Genomic DNA, 23,104 nt, shown 5'->3' on the forward strand with positions numbered 1-23,104 from the left:
GCAGACTAGTTACAGTCCTGGAGTAAACGGTTTCTCAACATCCCTGTTATGACTAATGCTTCAGATGACTAGCTGACATTTAGCTCATCATTCTACTTCATCCAGTATTGTACCATTCAAAGCAAGGAGCTGAGGTGTCATTCAGTGTACATCTTGAGGATCACATAGCAACAGTTGAGAAGACTTGATGGGCCTGAGACTATGATGGGAGGGTAAAAACTGGAGATCAAAGCAACATTGAGGAATGAAATGAAGCAGCAGGTGATATTTGTTTATGTTGATCTTGTGAGGGAGAGGATGATCTCCAGTCATACAATCAATAGCACATAGTGGTCAATGTTCTTAGATGTGATCACAACGCAGTCAACATGAATATTGAAACAATTTGTTATTTCATCAGGAAAACAAAACACTTAGGTAGGTAGGGGAGTTAGTAAAAGTGTGAATGTCTTTCTACCTGAAAATGATGCTTTGCAAGTCGAAAGGGTATTCAATGATCCCTGTGGTGGGGATGCGAACCCTAAGCACATCTTGTTGGGTTGGTAGATAGTTTGGTTCGGCAATACGATCCAGATCGCTTAGATAGCTAGAGACGGGGAGAGAGAAAGGCATGATCGACAAAAAAGAGAGAGTGAAGCATGACGGGAGAACCCATTCCTAAGAGCCCTGGGGGTTTACACTTCACCTGCCACCTCTAGCACCCACCATCTCTCAGAATGTTAGTACAGATTTTACCATAACTTTTCCCTTTGCACCTTAATTCTATTGGGTTCAAATTGAGGCAGTCCGGATGTCCAATAAGACCTGGACTAAAGACCCTCCCATCTTTCTCAATTTTTGGTTGTAGTTGTGATTTGTTTTCTGTCCTCAGACAGCCTCAGAGCTGCTGATCGTGAGTTAGGAGTCTCAGAGAGTGTGCTACCATGACCCAGGGCTGTGCAGCCAGCAGCAGTGGCAGGCGGTGTAGACAGTACAGTGGCGAGGTAGAGGCAGCACTTCACACCAGTACCTGAAGATTACATTCTCCAGGTCAAAAGGGTACTCAATGATGCCAGTAGTGGGCACTCGAACCCGCAGCACATCCTGCTGAGTGGGCACGTACCCCGCGGTCACTATTCGCTCTAAATCTGTAAGGTAACTGTGGAATGAAGTGGGACACATCACACGTGTGTGCCTGATGCTGCACAAATCACCTGCACACATGCATACAAACAGTCCCCATAATAAGTCCCCACAATAACTAAGCGAAAACAGGTTTAGAAATTTTGGCAAATATATTAAACAAAAAACAAATACCTTTACATAAGTATTCAGACCCTTTGCTATGAGACTCGAAATTGAGCTCATGTGCATCCTGTTTCCAGTGATCATCCTTGATGTTTCTACAACTTGGAGTCCACCTGCGGTAAATTCAATTGATTTGACATAATTTGGAAAGGCGCACACACCTGTCTTTATAAAGGTCCCACAGCTGACAGTGCATGTCAGAGCAAAAACCAAGCCATAAGGTCGAAGGAATTGTCCTGTAGAGCTCTGAGACAGGATTGTGTCGAGGAACAGGTATGGGGAAGGGTACCAAAAATGTCTGCAGCATTAAAGGTCCACAAGAACAGTGGCCTCCACTCTTAAATGGAAGAAGTTTGGTACTACCAAGACTCTTCCTAGAGCTGGCCACCCGGCCAAACTGAGCAATCGTTTGAGAAGGGCATTTGTCAGGGAGGTGACCAATAACCCGATGGTCACTCTGACTGAGTTCCTCTGTGGAGATGGAAGAGCCTTCCAGAAGGACAACCATCACTGCAGCACTCCACCAAAACAGGCCTTTATGTTAGAGTGGCCAGATGGAAGCGACTCCTAAGTAAACAGCACAACAGCACACTTGGAGTTTGAAAAAAGGAACCTAAAGGCTCTCAAACCACGAGAAAACAAGATTCTCTGGTTGATGAAACCAAGATTGAACCCTAAGCGCCACGTCTGGAGGTAACCTGTCACCATCCCTACGGTGTAGCATGGTGGTGGCAGCATGTTGTGGGGATGTTTTTCAGCAGCAGGGACTGGGAGACTTGTCAGGATTGAGGGAAGTAGAAAGATCCTTGATGAAAACTTACTCCAGAGCACTCAGGACCTCAGACTAGGGAGAAGGTTAATCTTCCAACAAGTCAATGACCCTAAGCACACAGCCAAGACAACACAGGAGTGGCTTTGGGACAAGTCTCTCAATGTCCTTGAGTTGCCCAGCCAGAGCCCGGACTTGAACCCGATCTAACATCTCTGGAGAGACCTGAAAAGAGCCGTGTAGCAACACTCCACATCAAACCTGACAGAGCTTAAGAGAATCTACAGAGAAGAATGGGAGTAACTCCCCAAATTCATATGTGCAAAGCTTGTAGCACCATACCCAAGAAGACTCAAGGCTGTAATCGCTGCCCAAGGTGCTTCAATAAAGTACTGAGTAAAGGGTCTGAATACTTATGTAAATTTTATTTCATTTTTTTACATTTATATTTGCAAAAACTTCTAAAAACACGTTTTTGCGTTGTCATTATGGGGTATTGTGTATAGATTAATGAGGAAAACATTTTTTAAATCCATTTTAGATTAAGGCTGTAACGTAACAAAATGCGGAAAAGGTCAAGGGGTCTGAATACTTTCCGTATGCACTGTACACATACATTTCTAAACAAACTGTGTTAGTAGCTACAATACTTCACACAAGCCTAGGTGCCAGAACGTTTCTGCATTCAACAAGGCTACATGGCTGCCTTGCCATAACAAAATTAAGCTGGCTAGAGCAGACAGATTGGCACTCAGGTTCATAGTTCACAGTGTGATGAAGCTGAATAAAGACAAGACCTGATAACACTATCAAGTAACCTGGCAGGTAATGTACTCCTCCATGAACTAACAATAGGCAGTTTTGGTTTGTAACAATCACCACTAATCGTAGTTTGGGGAGAAAATGTTAAACGGAAGATGACTAGTAGCTAAAAACATGACAGTTAAATCACACGTCTTTAGGGTCAAGTAACATAACATCCTAAAATGGTACTTGTAAAAAAACATTTGGGTTCATTTTTACAGTCCTGACTCCTGATAACATTTTCAGAGTCATACAAATATAGAGTAGTCTAATCACTACATTGACTGAGTCATTTTACTTACTTTGCCTTTTAGGGCTGAATAAATCCTGACCTACATCTACATAACAAACATGGCACTTGGTCCTCCATAGGTTAGTTCAAATAGAATTAAGGTGGAGCAGGATGAGAAATGTTGCTGTCTGTTCTCTCTTTCCATCTCTCATTGTTTTTCTGTCTCCCTCACTTTCAATTTCTCGACCCACTACAGTGGCTTGCGAAAGTATTCACCCCCCTTGGCATTTTTCCTATTTTGTTGCCTTACAACCTGAAATTAAAATATATTTTTTTTTGGGGGGGGGGGTTGTATCATTTGATTTACACAACACTTTGAAGACGCAAAATATTTTTTTCTTGAGAAATAAGCAAGAAATGAGACAAACACAGAAAACTTGTGTGCATAACTATTAACCCCCTAAAGTCAATACATTGTAGAGTCACCTTTTGCAGCAATTACAGCTGCAAGTCTCTTGGGGTATGTCTCTATAAGCTTGGCACATCTAGCCACTGGGATTTTTGCTCATTCTTCAAGGCAAAACTGCTCCAGATCCTTCAAGTTGGATGGGTTCTGCTGGTGTACAGTAATCTTTAAAATCATACCACAGATTCTCAATTGGATGGAAGTCTAGGCTTTAACAAGGCCATTCCAAGACATTTAAATGTTTCCCCTTAAACCACTCAAGTGTTGCTTTAGCAGTATGCTTAGGGTCATTGTCCTGCTGGAAGGCGAACCTCCGTCCCAGTCTCAAATCTCTGGAAGACAAACAGGTTTCCCTCAAGATTTTCCTTGTATTTAACGCCATCCATCATTCCTTCAATTCTGACCAGTTTCCCAGTCCATGCCAATGAAAAACATCCCCACAGCATGCTGGTGCCACCACCATGCTTCACTGTGGGGATGGTATTCTCGGGGTGATGAAAGGTGCTGGGTCTGCACCAGACATAGCGTTTTCCTTTATGGGCAAAAAGCTACATTTTTCTTTCTTCTGACCAGAGTACCTTCTTCCATATGTTGTTTGGGGAGTCTCCCACAAGCCTTTTGGCAAACACCAAACGTGTTTGCTTATTTTTTTTCTTTAAGAAATTGCTTTTTTTCTGGCCACTCTTCCGTAAAGCCCAGCTCTGTGGAGTGTACAGCTTAAAGTGGTCCTATGGACAGATAAACCAATCTCCACTGTGGAGCTTTGCAGCTCCTTCAGGGTTATCTTTGGTCTCTTTGTTGCCTCTGATTAATGCCCTCCTTGCCTGGTCTGAGTTTTGGTGGGCAGCCCTCACTTGGCAGGTTTGTTGTGTTGCCATATTCTTTCCATTTTTTAATAATGGATTTAATGGTGCGCCGTGGGATGTTCAAAGTTTGAGATTTTTTTATAGCCCAACCCTGATCTGTACTTCTCCACAACTTTGTCCCTGACCTGTTTTGGAGAGGTCCTTGATCTTCATGGGTGCCGCTTGCTTGGTGGTGTCCCTTGCTTGGTGGTGCCCCTAGCTTGGTGGTGTTGCAGACTATGGGGCCTTTCGGAACTGGTGTATATATACTGAGATCATGTGACACTTAAATAAAGTCCACCTGTGTACAATCTAACTAATTATGTGACTTCTGAAGGTAATTGGTTGCACCAGATCTTATTTAGGGGCTTCATAGCAAAGGGGGTGAATAAATATGCACGCAACACTTAGTTTTTTTTATTTTTTTTATTTTATTTTATTGTTGTCATTTCACTTCACCAATTTGAACTATTTTGTATATGTCCATTACATAAAATCCAAATAAAAATCCATTCAAATTACAGTTTGTAATACAAGAGGAAAACCGCCAAGGGGGTGAATACTTTTGCAAGGCACTGTATTTATCAGACAGATGATATTCACTACTGTAATAACTCAACTTAAAAATAAATAAAAACATTTTCAATCTCTCTCGTTCTAACTCGTCTCAAACCACTGTAGCAGCTGTGTGTATGCCAGGAGTAGACTTACTATTTGGTGGAGTCCGAGAGCTGATATTCACGCCTACGGTCATAGGCCTCCTGGATGCCAGGGTCTGTCCACAGCATCTTTATTGCACTGATGTAGGGCTGTTCAAAAGAACACACCTTCTCCACGTCCACCTCGCGCACCAGCAGTGCGTTGGACTGAGGGAGGAACAGGGGAAAGATGACAACAGGTCAGAAACACGGAAGGAATGGTGGATGGCGGAAAGCGTCACCCACATTTACTGTAACAGTATTCCACAATTTAGTAATATCTTTATTCAGATCGAAAGTATACAGTACAAGTTGGGACATATCATTTCCTATTCTTTGCTTCAACAGTGATGTTAAGGGAAGTTAAGGTTATGTTATACTGACAGAATGTTCTCGATATGATTTGGGGCTAGACAGACTAGTCTTTCAGTCGAAACCTCCAGGCTTCTCCTAAGCAGTGATTTAGCATCCTTACCAGGACAGAACATTTTTGAGTACAGTCCATTATGTTTTATGGCATTGTTTACAGCACTTTTATGGTGTATTTGGTTTGCATTTGATGATGCAGACATATAAGATGTGGCTGGACAATACAATGCTGAGATTGCCAGCCAATAACATTTGCCAGTTAGCTGTCCTATGAGTGGATGGAAATTCAGACAATGCCAGAAGTTAGTAGTCTGTACCTAATTTTGGTGGAGTATTCATGGCCTACGCCTCTTTGGTGAATTTGCGAGGCATGCAAGACAAATACATTGCAAGATACAGATTACCAAGACATGGTTCTTTCTGCATGCCCCCTTTTCCTCAGTCACACTGATTCACATGCTCTCTCGCTTTGCTAATGATGCAAGTGTGTGTTCAGTCTTTGGTCTGTTGCGTGTAGAATATCCTAGCCCCTATTTTACGGAAGTTGCGAGACATTGCAAGCCAAGAAATTGTGCGATACAACATTCCATTGAGAGATACAGCTTTTGATTGTCAACCGATAGGCCTAATGCACAGTTCTACATGCTGGCTGACCTGCCTATACAGTGCCCCTCTCCTCCGTCCCTTGCTAGCTCGCTATGATTGTTTTCTCGAAAGCACGGCAACTAATCCCTGGTATCGTCTTTGGCATCATTAAAGACAGTTATTTTATCAAATCAATCTTTAATTATTATTACGTGATTAAACTAATAATGTAAATGTAATTAACTAGGAAGTCGGGGCACCAAGGAAAATCTTCCGATTTAAAAAGTTATAATTTTCCTAATATAACTCTTCTGATATTTTAATATCTGATCAATTAGTCTTCTTATTAATGAATTATTCTTTACCTCACGTTAGTCTCATTCCAAATGTCGTAAATTGTTGGTTATCTGCACGAACCTAGCCTTTACTATAAATCATCCATACACCAAATTGGTTTAATCATTTATTTACTAACTAACCAATCACAGAAATGCATAAACAAACAAATGTTAGGGTTACAAGGCAATGATAGGGGGGGTTCCCTAGTGGGCTAAGCCGATATGACGGCTTGATGGATAAAGGGAAGTGGGTGTGGACTGAAAAGGGCAGGAAAGACAAAAGGAGTCACTACACAGTTGATAATTATATTAATTGAAATGCTAATCCTTTGCACATGAACGCTCACTCATTCGGGAATAGTTGCAATCAATATATATTTACGCCGACTGTGTCGTCGTGATCTGTTAGAATCGTCAATCCTTCTTTTGGAGAGTTCATCCCAGTCTCTCTCTCTGCTTCCCTGAAGATCAAAGTATTTTGTGGTTAGAATGGATACTTCAGAGTACCATTCCGAAATGTTCTCAGAATAGGTATTTCGGCGGTTGTCGGTCTTCACATCCCAGGTTGACAAAAATTTCTAGCTGCAGACTAGTAATTATAATCTAAGATTTGCTCTTATTCTGTAGGGATCGATAGTCAACCATTTCCAGCCGTGTAGCCAATGCTCCACGTGGTATGGTTAGGAATTAAACAACCATTTCAACCTTAGCTTATACTGAGGGTTTTGTGGTCTAAACTCAACCTTTGCCCCCTCGGTGTCTATGGTACGCGTGGTCTGAAGAGGATTTCCTCAGGAGGGGGTTTTAGACGTAACAATAGTAAATGACGCCAGATCATGTCTGTGCTCACGGGGGAGGGCCAATGACTTAGTTAAACTTCAAAGGGAATACAATTCTCTTTCATTAAAGGTTTAACATCACCTTATATCATTTCACAAATAGTTTCATCTTTACTCATTCATTTTATACAAGAATTAGATGCAAACCCCATAATTGAGAAATGTACATAATCAGAGATATAGTTAACTTCTCTAGGGTATGTGGGACCCTAGCGTCCCACCTCGTCAACAGCCAGTGAAACTGCAGGGCGCCAAATTCAAAACAGAAATCCCATAATTTAAATTCCTCAAACATACAAGTATTTTACACCATTTTAAAGATACACTTGTTGTAAATCCAGCCAGTGTCCAATTTCAAAAAGGTTTTACGACAAAAGCACACCAAACGATTATGTTAGGTCAGAGCCAAGTCACAGAAAAAGACAGCCATTTTTCCAGCCAAAGAGAGTAACAAAAAGCAGAAAGAGATAAAATGAATCACTAACCTTTGATGATCTTCATCAGATGACACTCATAGGACTTCATGTTACACAATACATGTATGTTTTGTTCGGTAAAGTTCATATTTATATCCAAAAATCTAAGTTTAGGCGGGACGCTACTGTCTCACTTGGCCAAAAGCCAGAGAAAATGCTGAGTGCCAAATTCAAATAAATTACTATAAAAATCTAACTTTCAATAAATCACACATGAAAGATACCAAATTAAAGCTACACTGGTTGTGAATCCAGCCAACATATCAGAATTCAAATGGGCTTTTCGGCAAAAGCAAACGATGCTATTATCTGAGTTAGCACCATAGTAAACAAAGAGAGAGAAGCATATTTCAACCCTGCAGGCGTGACACAAAACGCAGAAATAAAAATATAATTCATGCCTTACCTTTGACGAGCTTCTGTTTTTGGCACTCCAATATGTCCCATAAACGTCACAAATGGTCCTTTTGTTCGATTAATTCCGTCAATATATATCCAAAATGTCAATTTATTTGGCGCGTTTGATCCAGAAAAACAACGATTCCAACTTGTGAAACGTGACTAGAAAATATCTCAAAGGTTACCTGTAAACTTTGCCAAAACATTCCAAACTACTTGTAGTTGTAATACAACTTTAGGTATTTAACGTAAATAATCGATAAAATTGAAGATGGGATGATCTGTGTTCAATACAGGATTAAAACAAACTGTAGCTAGCTTTCTGGTCACGCGCCTCTAACAAACAGGATACTTCGAGTGACCCTCGTTCAAGATGGCCGTACTTCTTCATTACACAAAGGAATAACTTCAACCAATTTCTAAAGACTGACATCCAGTGGAAGCGGTAGGAACTGCAAGAAGGTCCCTTAGAAATCTGGATTCCCAATGAAAATCAATTGAAAAGAGTGACCTCAACAACAACAAAATCTGAATGGTTTGTCCTCTGGGTTTCGCCTGCTAAATAAGTTCTGTTATACACAGACATGATTCAAACAGTATTAGAAACTTCAGAGTGTTTTCTATCCAAATCTACTAATAATATGCATATCTTATCTTCTGGGGATGAGTAGCTGGTAGTTTAATTTTGGCATGCTTTTCATCCAAAATTCCAAATGTTGCCCCCTACCCTAGAGAAGTTACGCGTGTTTCCTGTCCTCTGAGGTCACCAAATGAAACACACTCGTCATACCCGTCCCTTAAGTGTCTACTGACCATTCCCACGTGGATATTTTGTATCAAATCCCCATTTTGGGGCTTTAGGAGTTCGCCATGTGAAATCCTTTGTTCTCTCTATGCGTCTCTTTCTGCATGGCCAGGGGGAAGAGAGTCTCCTCCAGGAATTTATGACCTGAGATAACAGAATCTGTGAGTGAGTGTGTGAGAGAGGGGGGGTGCCATGATCTATACCCAGAAAGGGCCACGTCATGACACTGGAAAATTTGCTGGTTCGTATACCATAGCCAGCAAGGTGAGAAAATTTGTCAATGTGCCTTTGAGCAACGCACTTAACCCTGATTGGCATCACCAGCGGCCTGCATGTGTTTCGCTTGCTCAGTGTGTGTTTCTTTCTCTGAGTTCCAGAAAGAGAAGTTAGCCGGTCGGAACACAATTAGATTAACCCAAGGAGGGATTGCAAAACCCCACTAGTCTTTTACCCAGTGGGAAATATGGCTATTCCCGTGCTGCTAGTTCTGATTAGATATGAACAAAAATAGGCAAATGATTAGATGTACATTTACAGTCCCTTCAGAAAGTATTCATACCCCTCGTCTTAATCCCTATTGTGTTACAGCCTGAATTCAAAATGGATTAACTTAATTTCTTACCCTTCTAAACACAATACCCCATAATGACAAAGTGGAAACATGTATTTAGACATTTTTGCGAAGGTATTGAAAATGACATACTGAAATATCTAATTTACATAAGTATTCACATCTCCGAGTCAACACTTTGGCAGTGATTACAGCTGTGCGTCTTTCTGGGTAGGTAAAGGTTTTCCACACCTGGATTGTGCAACACTATTCTTTTCAAAATTCTTCGAGCTTTGTCCAATTAGTTGTTGATCACTGCTAGACCCTTTTTTCAGGTCTTTCCATAGATTTTGAAGTAGATTTAAGTCAACACTAACTAGGCCAATCAGGAACATTCACTGTCTTCTTGGTAAGTAACTCCAGTGTAGATTTGGCCATGTGTTTTAGGTTATTGTCCTGCTGAAAGGTGAATTCATCTCACAGTGTCTGGTGGAAAGCAGACGGAACCAGGTTTTCGTCTAGGATTTTGCCTGTGCTTAGCTCCATCCCGTTTTTTTTATCCTGAAAAACTCCCCAGTCCTTAACGATTACAAGCATACCCATTAAATGATGCAGCCATCCCTATGCTTCAAAATATGGAGAGTGGTACTCAGTAATGTATTGGATTTGCCCTAAACATAACACTTTGTATTCAGGAAAAAAAGTGAATTGATTTGCAACATTTTTTGCAGTATTACTTTAGTGCCTTGTCGCAAACACAATGCATATTTTGGAATATTTGTATCCTTCTTTTAAATATAGTATTGTGGAGTAACTACAATGTTGTTGATCCATCCCCAGTTCTCCCATCACAGCCATTCAACTCTAACTGTTTTAAAGTTACCATTGGCCTCATGGTGAAATCCCTGAGCAGTTCCTTTCTCTCCAGCAACTGAATTAGGGAAGACACATGTATCTTTGAAGTGACTGGGTGTATTGATACATTATCCAAAGAGTGATTAATAACTTTGCCATGCTAAAAAGGGATATTCAATGGCTTCTTTGTTTATGTATACCCATCTACCAATAGGTCCCTTCTTTAGGAGGCATTGGAAAACCTCCCTGGTCTTGTGGTTGAATCTGTGTTTGAAATTCACTGCTTGACTGAAGGACCTTAGATAATTGTATGTGTGTGGGTACAGAGATAAAGTATCCATTCAAAATCATGTTAAACACTATTATTGCAGAGTGAGTCCACGCAACTGATTGTGACTAGTTAAGCACATTTTTAGGCTTGCCGTAACAAAGAGGTTGAATACTTGACTCTAGAAATGTCAGCTTTTCATTTTTATATTAATTTGTAAACATTTCTAAAAACATAATTCCACTTTGACACAGGGTACTGTGTTGGCCAGTGACAAGAAATCTAATTTCAATTATTTTTACATTCAAGCTGTAACAAAATGTGAAAAAAGTCAAGGGGAGTGAAACCACTGTATATAAATCAGTCTCCTCTATTTCAAAAATACTGAATCTGAGGAGTCGATTCCTGAAGCTTAGAAATAGGAGTGAACACTGTCAGTCGATGTGCAAGGAGTTGAGGAATCAATTATTTTGGATTAGACTCTCCACCACATCGTCGTTAACAGTTGGAAAATTGGCAGAAAAAAGCAAGCGACAGCAGCAAAGTTCTGTAAGGCAATATTTGGAGAAGCTAAAGCAAACTTTACAAGCTGGAATGGAGGTACACTAATGGTAGTACAGGTGCAATGCTTAACCATCTGAAAGGGACGCCCGTGAGACCCAAAACATTGCTTGCAGCAGCACAGCTACATTGTGAATTCACGTGGCATTTTATGATTTTTAACGGAACAGTTTAAACGTTAAGAAAAATTGCCAATTTGTCATTCCTAGCGCATACAGTGGTTCGTCCTTTAAAAGTTGCAGCGTACTGCGGCGCAGCTTGCATGGTGCCGCAGAATTCTATTGCACGTAATTTAAGTGTGAACCACTGGTACCAGTGCTAGTACCAGTGCTAGTTACTGCTAGTTTGACCACCAGAGGGTATCTTTGAGAAGCATTTGATAGCCTTCAATAGTGTCTGTACTTGAGAATTTAAACCCTTTTTTGTAAGAACATAGTATACGGGACTGACTAATACATTTTGCTTGATTAATTTAATATTATGGCGTTTCTATTCCAAGAAAAACAAAAAACCCACTGGGTTTCCGTTACGATGGAACGGAAATTATGGCACTGTACATCGTGACAGGCTACAGTACTTGGCTATTTAGCTAAAGAATCCCCCGTGTCGTGTGGGCACGCGGGAGACCGGGGTTCAATTCCACGATGGGGAGGAAGGAATAAGCGGTCCTTGTAAATAAGAATTTGTTCTTAACTTTTTAAGGCTAGGGGCAGTATTCAGAAGTTTGGATGACTGAGGTGCCCAAAGTAAACTGCCTGTTACTCAGGCCCAGAAGCTAGGATATGCATATGCATGGTAGTATTGGATAGAAAACACTAAAGTTTCTAAAACTGCTAAAATAATGTCTGTGAGTATAACAGAACTGATTTGGCAGGCGAAACCCTGAGGACAATGTTGTTGAGGTCATTGGACTTTCCAATGCTTTTCTATGGGAAAGCCTAATTATTAGGACCCAGATTGCAGTTCCTATGGCTTCCACTAGATGTCAACAGTCTTCAGAAATTGTTCGATGTTTTTTTTTATTTTTATGAAGTATTCGTATTCTTTCCAAGTGTCACTCAGAAGGACTAGTCTTTTGGTGCGCGTTAATGAGTTTTGCGGTCCTCGTTATTTATTTCCTGGTATTGAATATACTATTTTCCGTCTTAAACTTTATCGTTTATTTACATATTAGGGTACCTGAGGATTGATTAGGAACGTTGTTTGACATGTTTGGACCAAGTTTATTGGTAAAGTTTGGGATTCATTTTGTATGCATTTTGAACGAGGGGAAACAGGTGGATTATTGAATGAAGCGCGCCAAATAAACAAATTTTTTGGGGATATAAAGGACTTTATCGAACAAAAGGACCATTTGTTATGCAACTGATCTTCGAAGGTAAGCGATTTATTTTATCGCTATTTCTGACTTCCGCGATGCATCTGCTTGGTTGGAAAATGTTAATGCTTTTGTATGCGGGGCGCTGTCCACAGATAATCGCATGGTATGCTTTCACCATAAAGTATTTTTGAAATCTAACGAGGCGGCTGGATTAACAAGAAGTTAGGCTTTTAAATTATGTAAGACACTTGTATTTTCATGAATGTTTAATATTACGAATTTAGTATTTTTTTAATTTCACGCGCCGCAATTTCACCGGATGTTGTCGACGTGGGTCGCTAGCGGCACGTCTAGCCCAAAGAGGTTTTAACTGACTTGCTTAGTTAAATAAAAGGTTACACTAAGAGCATAACATTTCCACACCCTAATTGTATATTTGTAGTCTAACCAATACCCAAACGGAGATTCAGTGAAAATAAAATTGATTTATCAAGACCAGTCCCCATGCTTGTCTCAGAGCAGCGCAAAACGGTGCTAAAATAGTTATAGGCTATTGCTTCAAATCCTATTGCTTCTAACTTCAATATGCTCTTTAAATAAATAAGACCTACACCACTTAAAAGCACATTACTCAACACTAGTGACTCATGTAGGCCTACAGTATATGGAAAAATATGACGTGACTCTCCGCCAATAATTACATAGAGGATTGGAGGATTCTAAATTAAAATCAAAAGCCGCCTAATGGGTCTCCCGGTGACAACCGGCACGGGTGTTGAACCTGCATATGTTTGCACTGCGGGAGCCCCCATCCACAAAGTATCAAAATAAAGAAAGGTGTTGGGAAAAGTATATTGTCTTGCTAATAGCCCATTATGGCCTATTACAATACTGTACATGGTGTCCAGGTCAGGATAACCAAAACATTTCTTTAAAAGACTATCAGAAAGAATGTTGGTACTTATTTATTTTGATCCAAAGCCATGAATGACTGAGTCACTCAGCTTTATGTAGGTGCCTGGCTATATGACTGTGCCGTCAACTTGAGCGATTGTAATCTGTATAAAGGCCCAAATAATATTTGTGAAGGCCAAAACATTTTTCTGTTTTTAGAGGGAGAGAAACGCTGGGCCAATTGTGCGCTGTCCTATGGGACTCGCAATCACGGTCGGATGTGATACATAATAAAACTTCTTGTGGTATTATTTGTTTTGTCTTTAAGGTTGGCTTAAACTGAAATTGCAACCAATCACGGCCGGTTGTGATACAGCCAACCTAACTTAGAAATACATTTGACAATAGAATTCTCCCCCCTAAGCAAGTCGATTGTCCAGCTACCTGCTAATAGCCAAAATGGCGCTGTACAATGTGACCATGTGTTTGAAAGAGTATTTTCCAGTAAGCAACAATGTTTACCTTCATTAGACAACTTTGTTCCAATATTTCAGTAATTCAGTGATATTTATTCCCATAGTAATTCGTTATGGATCCATAACTAAATAAACGTCTGCATTTTGAAAGAGTATTTTAATCATTATTTTATTAACGAAAGCCATTATTAGTCACATTGTTTTAATTTGAACGTGCAGACTGGCACTAAGAACAGCGGGAACACTTCCCTAGTCAGCGCCATTATTAGTGCAATGCCCCTTAAAAGTGTTGCTCTGTGCTACCCAGTGTGGCGGGGTGGGGGTCCACCCCCCATGGGCTAGGTCCGTCTTCTGTGCGCGGCTCTGCGGCCCATCCCGTGCCCCCTGCCATCGTGCCTTGAACCTCGCGCACTTTCAATGGATACAGCCGCTGAAGGCAAGGCAATCCCATTGTGGGCGACTCGGGAGCCATGACTAATATATAATGTCCTGCTAATAAAAGGGCTAATAATATATCTGAGAATATCCCAGGGGCTTTTATATAATTCTAAATTCATAATAGTCGCTTGTTTAAAAAAAGATTTCTTTTGAAGAAGATTTAATTTTCAAATAACGTAAAATGAGTTAGAAAAAGGCCACCCTTGAACATGGGGTGAAACATTGTTACTCATTTGTAAATAAAGCCAGTTTATAATTTAGAATGATTTTTTCCCGTGTTCAGAGGGAGAGAAACCAAAAACCTATAGTCATCTCATGGGTCTCCCAGTTGAGGCTTTTGCACGGGTATTGAACCATCATCTGTAGCAACACAGCTTGCACTGCTATGCAGTGTCTTAGACTGTTGCGCCACTCAGGCGCTGTACAACGTGACTGGCCAGGAGCGGGCTACAGTACTACAGTGAGATCAAAATAGTCCTAACAAAATAAAAGAATACAAACCTAAGTGTAACAGTTTTAGTAAGTAATACTGAAGGTTACAGCCGTATTCTAAAATGGATTAAATAAAAATAATATCAATCTACACACATTACACCATAATGACAAAGCAAAAGTTGACATTTTTACAACTAAAAATAAACAGAAATACCTTATTTACATAAGTATTCAGACCCTTTGCTATGAGACTCGAAACTGGGCTCAGGTGCATCCTGTTTCCATTGATCATCCCTGAGATGTTTCTACAACTTGAGTCCACCTGTGGTAAATTTAATTGATTGGACATGATTTGGAAAGGCACACACAGTTGACAGGGCATGTCAAGGCAAAAACCAAGCCATGAGGTCAAAGGAATTGTCCGTAGAACTCCGAGACAGGATTTTGTTGAGGAACAGATCTGGGGAAAGGTACCACAACATTTCTGCAGCATTGAAGATCCCCAAGAACACAGTGGCCTCCATCAATCTTAAATAGAAGAAGTTTGGAACCACCAAGTCTCTTGCTAGAGCTGGCCACCCGGCCAAACTGAGCAATCGGGGGAGGAGGGCCTTGGTCAGGTAGGTTACCAAAAACCCGGTGGTCATTCTTACAGAGCTCTAGAGTTCCTCTGTGGAGATGAGAGAACCTTCCAGAAGGACAACCATCTCCGCAGCACTCCACCAATCAGGCCTTTATGGTAGAGTAGCCAGATGGAAGCCACTCCTCAGTAAAAGGCACATGACAGCCTGCTTGGAATTTGCCAAAAGGCACCTAAAAGACTCTGACCATGAGAAACAAGATTCTCTGGTCTGATGAAACCAAGATTGAACTCTGGCCTGAATGCCAAGCGTCATGTTTGGAGGAAACCTGGCACCATCCCTACGGTGAAGCATGGTGGTGTTAGCCTCATGCTGTGGGGATGTTTTTCAGCGGCAGGGACTGGGAGACTTGTCAGGATTGAGGGAAAGATGAACTGAGCAAAGTACAGAGAGATCCTTAATGAAAACATGCTCCAGAGCTCTCAGGACCTCAGACTGGGGTGAAGGTTCACCTTCCAACAGGACAACGACCCCAAGCACACTGCCAAGACAATGCAGGAGTGGCTTCGGGACAAGTCTCTGAATGTCCTTGAGTAGTCCAGCCAGAGCTCGGACTTGAACATCTTTGTAGAGACCTGAAAATAGCTGTGCAGCAACGCTCCCCATCCAATCTGACAGAGTTTGATAGATTCTGCAGACAAGAATAGGAGAAACTCCCCAAATACAGGTGTGCCACGCTTGTAGCGTCATACCCAAGAAGATTTTAGGCTGTAATTGCTGCCAAAGTCCTCAGTAAAGGGTCTGAATACTTATGTATACCTTTTTATTTTCTTTATTTGCAAACATTTTTAAAAACCTGTTTTTACTTTGTAATTATGTGTAGATTGACGAGGAGAGAAAAAAAAACAATTTAATCCACTTTAGAATAAGGCTGTAACGTAACAAAACGTGGAAAAACTCAAGGGGTCTGAATACTTTCCGAATTCACTGGAAGTGATCTCTAATGTGGCGTCTAGATATATGCCTACATAACACTATAATAATAAAAGACATTTTGACTAACAATGTATTTTTCTAATGAGTGGACCCCAATCACCATCTCCTCCAGCCAGACTCACCTTGTTCTGTTCATACTTGTACTGTATCTTGAGGGTCTCAGAGGCCCGGATCATGGACTGCATGGAGGTGAAGATGTTCTGATAGACCAGTTTGGTGAAGCCTCTTTTGTCCTCGTCGGTGTAGCCCGTCCCGTGGATGATGCGCATCTGTTTGATGAAGGTGCTCTTGCCACTTTCACCAGTGCCTGTGGAGACACAGGACAGAACACAGGTTAGACAGAGGTTTCCAAATGTTTTCAGTTTGAGTGTAGTCCACTATGCAAGTTTGACTGGAGCGCGGCGTGAGATTCCCAAAGGCTGGAGGGAAGGCCTTCTCGCCCACTCAAATTCTGCTCCAGTAGCGCTCACAAGAAACTGATAAAACACACAGGTGCAAAATCAAGGTGACTTACAAAGATGAGGACCAAGAGAGGGAGTGCGGTGATGTAATGTCCACAACTAAAGAATCATTGTGGAATCTGAAAAGACATATCCTGAAAGCATGATGCTGTACTTACTACGTGCACATGCTAAAAGCAAGGAACACGGTGGGTAGCTAATTAAGTGTGCCATTGTAGCACAGTATTTATAAACAAAATAATCTGATCTCTTAAAAGTTTTCATTTTTGTTCTATTCCATACAATAGGCCATAATTGATTTTGGCCCAATAGGCCTTGCATATTCGAACTTCAAGACCCTTTCCATTTTAATTTTGGCTATTTTGCCCGAAAACCTTTAGGCCTGCCGATTGAAAAAAATTGAAAAAATTACATCCCTGCCCAGCCTGACAAGATTGGCCATAGGTGTTTAGCATTCCCAGTGGCTCTGCAAGCATGGAGAGGATATTCTCTGCTGCTGGCCTGCTTCTCCAGGCACTATTGCATGAGCCTGAAGCCAGACTCAAAAGGCACTGTAGAGTGAGCCTAATAAGGCATTTTGTTTAATTTGTATATCATTCTAAGTAAGTCACAGTCTGAGCAATTTCTAAACTACAATTATTTAATAGAGTTTAATGTTGTTTAAATGCTGAGTGCTTAATGTCCCTGACTCCCTACCAGCCCAGTGTTGAACTTGCAAATAATTCACAATGTATTTCTTTGTAGGCAATAGCCTTGAAAATAATTGAAATAAAGCATAAATAATTCATTTCCGTTCCTTCTAAGGCTCCCTGTCTGGCTCCTGACCTATTTAGAGTGTTTATATACAGTTTAATATGACATGTAGCCTATTTGAAATGATAAGCGCCTGCTACGTTCACATTTTCATGTTTATTAAAACACTTAATTCAAATCATATAGTTTCACTTCAAAACCAAAATGGTAGGTCCAGGTAGTCACAAAAATAGATGGGTGTTAGGTTAAATTGTGATTTTAATGAATGGAGCGAATTTAGAGTGGCATTTCTCTCTCTCCTGTGAGTGCAGAGAGGTTTTTAGTGGAGCGGATGGAAAGGAGATGTAGCACCAGAGCAGTGTTGTCAACACCGCTCACATACTCTGTGATACCCTCTCCTCCACAGAGACCTAAAGCTTACCGCACCGTGCGACAAGTGCATGAAACTGATAGCATGCAGAGGAGTACTTTGTGCAGGAAAACAATACACATGACTTGTGCATTGCCAGGAGCTATACATTCTACAGCAACTCTAATGTCTGGCACCATCCAACATCTTATAAGATGAAGGGGGAAAAATAGGTTGGATGGACGGTCAGATAGAAACAGACAACCCCACATCTCCAACACCACAGCATTTTCTGCGTCCCAGCGGAGGTCCCAAATATTTAGTATCTTTATATGGACATTTCTAACTGCTGTGTCCAATGGTATATTTGGGAATGACGAGTCCAAACCAGTGTAGAGAACAGTTAAGTATGGGTAGAGCACTACCCTGCCTCCCTCCAACACACCATCCTCTCCTCTCCCAGTACCCAGGCCGAGTCACCACAGCTTCAGCAGCTCTCCTCTGACGCTCTTCCTGTTCTCCTCACTTTCCATATTCTACTCTCCAATACCTATCCTTTCTCCTCTCCCCTTCTCCTCAGTGCCGAGTACTACCCGCTTCCTCAATACCCGTTTCCTCTATTTGCTCTGCAACCTTTGCACACATGCCAGACTGGGGAGCAACATGAAATAGCCCATTACATAACGTTTTCTTTGTCTCCGTCGACCCGGCTGCATGGCGGCTGCTGCTGCTCCTTTCAGAGCTCAGAAGCCAAGGCAAGCAGTGGGAGATGTACTATCTAGCACTGTCTTAAACGGTTGGTTTGGATGTGAGTTCTTCAGAATAGCTAACGAATTGAAAGCGGTTGAAACAAGGCCATTTCATGCACTGAGAAAAAAGGCAAAAAACCACATGTAGCTTAATAAAGGATAGGCCTAGTGTTAGGTAGATGGATTTTAAGGACATAAGTCTTTCTTTTGGACATTGGCCAATTTGACCATTTAACAGCCAGGGTCTCCCCTATATTTCATTGAATGGCAGTTAATAAAGGAATGATCAGTAGGTGCATAACGTGTGTGCTGTAGTACTGCACGTTTTACTCTCTCCTCTGTGACAAAGCTGCATTGATGAGTGTCTGAGAGCCCTGACCGGTGTTGGTCTTCCTCAGAGGATCTCTGCTCCTCAGTTAACTAGGTCAGGCCAGACAGTTTCCTACAGATGAGCAGACTTCAATGAAAGGTTCACAATTAGCCTCACACACTGCGCTCTCTCACTGACCCCTACTGAATGAAGAGAGGAACCTCAGAAACTCAGTAGAGACGGGGAGGAAAGTGAAGGAACATAGTAACATTGTCCTGATGTCATACCAGGTACTGTGTGGAGTCACAGATTAGATGAACTGGACAAGGCATGAGCAATCAACAGAATCAGGCGGAAGGATCGCAGCGGTTGGATTTCCAGGATAAGCGCAGAAGGCCCACACAGACCTCAGTCAGGAGTGAGGAAATTCTGGGAGGCAGTATACAATCCGGTGTTGTCATCCTTCTTCAGTTCAAACACACAGCTATGTTTGAAATATCTTGGAAACCATCTACATTCACCACTAGCACTGTTGCTACACAAGTGTTGAAGTACATTTCTAGTTACCATGGCAAGTATTTTATTATTAATTATTTTAGAAAGTTCTACATGTAACTCAAAATACCCACTGCACTGCCAACTGAAATCATTTAAAAAGGCAACTGTACAATGCACCCATTTATTGATAAAATATTACAAGCCAACCAAATTAACTAATGATAAAATCTGCTCCACAGTTCTTTCTCAATGTTTATTTAGTTGGTATTAGACTTGGTTGCCAGAGCACGACTGTAAAGAGGCTTACTCACTATCAACTATGAGTACTTCTGGTAATTAGCCTTCTAGTATAATGCTAACCCAGTATCAAGATAGACCTTACGGCTGGGCGGTATACCGTATTTTACAATATATACACACACACACACCGGTATTGATGCACGGACCGGTTTGGGTTTTTACTTTATCTTCTATAACGGTATTTGAATGTTTGGTTTATTAAATGTGATACGCCGTGTGTTATGTCCATTTTTAGTTTACTCCGCTACTTGAGTCCATATCCCTCTCCGCTCCCTCTCGCTCCACACAGACCTAGTCCCACCCAGTCACTCAAGCACATTTGTTGTTGCTTGACCACGAGACACTTGTGTTCAGTCTGCATGGTCAATGCAGCACATGCAACAATGTTGATGACACCGATGTTGTTTCCAATTTGATATTAATATAAATCCACAAGTGTTCCATAATTACAATATTAGTTTGTTTCTTACATCTGCAAACAGCTAGTTTGTATTTTCTTAGTAAGTTAACCTGATGAGGACAGAGGGCGCTGTTTTCACTTTGGTGGAAAAACGTGCCAAATTTAAACGGCCTCGTGCTCAATTCTTGCTCGTACAATATGCATATTATTATTACTATTGGATAGAAAACACTCTCTAGTTTCTAATACCGTTTGAATTTTGTCTGAGTAAAACAGAACTCATTTGGCAGCACACTTTCTGACCAGGAAGTGGAAAGTCTGAAAATGATGCTCTGTTCAAGGGCCTGCCTATAAATGGACGTGATACGTATGAGTATACATGCACGTCATACACCTTCCCCTATATGTCAAGAGGAAGTGAGAGAAGAAATGAAGTGTTTATCTTGGTCTGAGGTGGAATTAATCCTCTTGGCACGACGAGTCATCTATTTCCTGTTTTCTGGAAAGCGCGAAGATGGACCTGGAATTGCCTTCTGAAAAGCTGTCGTTATAGGCGACTACTATCTCCGGCTTTGATTTTATTTGATACATGTCACAATATCATCGTATGTTTTTTCAATATAGTTTTATTAGATTATTGAATTTTTTTCGGGACGTTAGGCGTGTTGCGTTGTGTGCCTTTGTTCAGAAAGGAGAGCTTCGCGCCACTTGGCTAGTGCGCTTGCTAATTCAAGAGGGAAAAACGATGTTCTAAATCCAAACAACGACTGTTCTGGACAAAGGACCCCTTGTCCAACATTCTGATGGAAGATCACCAAAAGTAGGACCCATTTTGTGATGCTATTTCATATATCTGTCGGAACTGTGTACTAGTAGTTTTGCGCCCAGGTTTTGGCAACTCTCTCACTATAACATAAGCCTTATGTCGTAATGAAGATATTTTTAGAATTCTAACACTGCGATTGCATTAAGAACTAATGGATCTATCATTTCCTATACAACATGAATTTTTTTGTGATGTTTATGAATAGCTATTTGGTCAGAATAGGTTAGAGTCTAATAGAAATATCCGCACATTCTGGGAAAAAGAAGCTACGTTAGCATAATGGATTCAAAATATATATTTTTTTAATATTTAACTTTCACACATTAACAAGTCCAATACAGCATATGAAAGGTACACATCTTGTGAATCCAGCCAACATGTCCGATTTTTAAAATGTTTTACAGCGAAAACAGCACGTATATTTATGTTAGCTCACCACCAAATACAAAGGACAGACATTTTTCACAGCACAGGTAGCATGCACAAAGCCAACCTAACTAACCAAGAACCAACCAACAAACAACTTCATCAGATGACAGTCTTATAACATGTTATAGAATAAATCTATGTTTTGTTCGAAAATTGTGCATATTTCAGGTATGAATCATAGTTTACATTGCAGCTACAATCAGAAATTGCACCGAAAGCAGCCATAATAATTACAGGCACCAACGTCAAATACCTAATTACTCATCATAAAACATTTCTGAAAAATACATAGTGTACAGCAAATATAAGACAGGCATCTTGTGATTCCAGCCTATATTTCCGATTTATTAAGTGTTTTACAGCGGGGGAAAAATGTAGCGTTATATTAGCTTACCACAATAGCCAGAAACACATGGGCGCCGACGACTACGACAGATATATGAAATAGCATCATAAAATGTTTCTTACTTTTGCTGATCTTCCATCAGAATGTTGGACAAGGTGTCCTTTGTACAGAACAATCGTTGTTTGGATTTAGAACGGCAACTTTCCCTCTTCATTTAGCAAGCACACTAGCCAAGTGGCACGACGCTCTCCATGTCAACAAACGGAAGAGAACGGAACACGGCAAAACTCCCGAAAAAATGTCAATAATCTGATGAAACTATATTGAAAAAACACACTTTACGATAATATGGTGACATGTATCAAATCAAAGCCGGAGATAGTAGTCGCCTATAACGGCAGCTAAACAAAAGGCAATCCCACTGTCCACCTCGCGCTCTTCAGAGTACCGAAAATGGGGGACACGTCATTCCAAGATGATGTGTTCCACCTCAGACCTTGATAATCACCTAATTTCTTCTCTCACAGCCTCTTGACACCCAGGGGAAGGTGTATGACGTGCATGTATACTAATAGGTCTCGTGCCCATTTATAGGCAGGAAGAAGAACAGAGCCTCGATTTCAGACTTTCCACTTCCTGGTCAGGAAGTGTGCTGCAGAATGAGTTCTGTTTCACTCAGAGAAATAATTCAAACGGTTTTAGAAACTAGAGAGTGTTTTCTATCCAATAGTAATAATAATATGCATATTGTACGAGCAAGAATTGAGTACGAGGCCGTTTGAAATGGGCACCTTTTATCTGGCTACTCAATACTGCCCCTTGCAGCCCAAACAGGTTAATCAAAAACCTAAATTACCATAAAAAAAGTGAAAAACACCATAAATATTTTGGCCATATCGCCTAGGCCTACCCAGTGTAGCATGTTTCAATTAAAAATGTAATTTGAAATATGTAATTATTACGTAATTACCACATCACCATGCACTTCCTGAGTAAATACCATGTAATAAGTGGCCTGTAAAATAATAAACGTCAGCAAAACTTCAAAACAGAGGAAGAACAGTCTGACAATGTCAGTGAAGCAGTTAGTCACCCCCATGACTAACCATTAGCTTGAAGTGAGAAAATAGGTCAAAATGGATCCATTTAATTTGGTGTTGGCAGCAGAGGGCCACGGGATGCATTTCCACTCCAAACGAATGGAAGTCAATAACTTAAGGCTGAGGTTGGCTTCCTCTCCGAGGAGAAAAACAACTGTGCAGTAAGTGTGACAAAGTGGAGGAGTAAGGCCCCCTTTTGTAAATTATTATCCAAAATGTTGCCCTGCAATGCAATTAGGCAGCCAGCTCAGCAGAAAGTCACTGGGACACTGGCTGGATACGAGGCCCCAGGCTCT

The 23,104-nt window shown here is 41.0% G+C and overlaps 1 protein-coding gene across 2 annotated transcripts in view; it reads right to left on the reverse strand.

Annotated features, from left to right (window-relative positions):
* The window catches only part of LOC129810678 (guanine nucleotide-binding protein subunit alpha-11), a 78,879-nt gene that overhangs the window by 23,705 nt on the left and 32,070 nt on the right, over positions 1 to 23,104 (reverse strand). The window contains exons 2-5 of one of the 2 annotated variants that reach the window (XM_055861435.1): positions 16,410 to 16,594; positions 5,115 to 5,269; positions 1,010 to 1,138; positions 458 to 586 (exon numbers count right to left, since the gene is read on the reverse strand). In XM_055861435.1, the coding sequence (XP_055717410.1) occupies positions 458 to 586; positions 1,010 to 1,138; positions 5,115 to 5,269; positions 16,410 to 16,594 (598 nt within the window). The remainder of the gene's footprint in view (positions 1 to 457; positions 587 to 1,009; positions 1,139 to 5,114; positions 5,270 to 16,409; positions 16,595 to 23,104) is intronic. The other variant, XM_055861434.1, reaches the window with a different exon arrangement.

Source organism: Salvelinus fontinalis, chromosome 14, assembly GCF_029448725.1.
Source record: "Salvelinus fontinalis isolate EN_2023a chromosome 14, ASM2944872v1, whole genome shotgun sequence".
Taxonomy (NCBI): Eukaryota; Metazoa; Chordata; class Actinopteri; order Salmoniformes; family Salmonidae; genus Salvelinus; species Salvelinus fontinalis.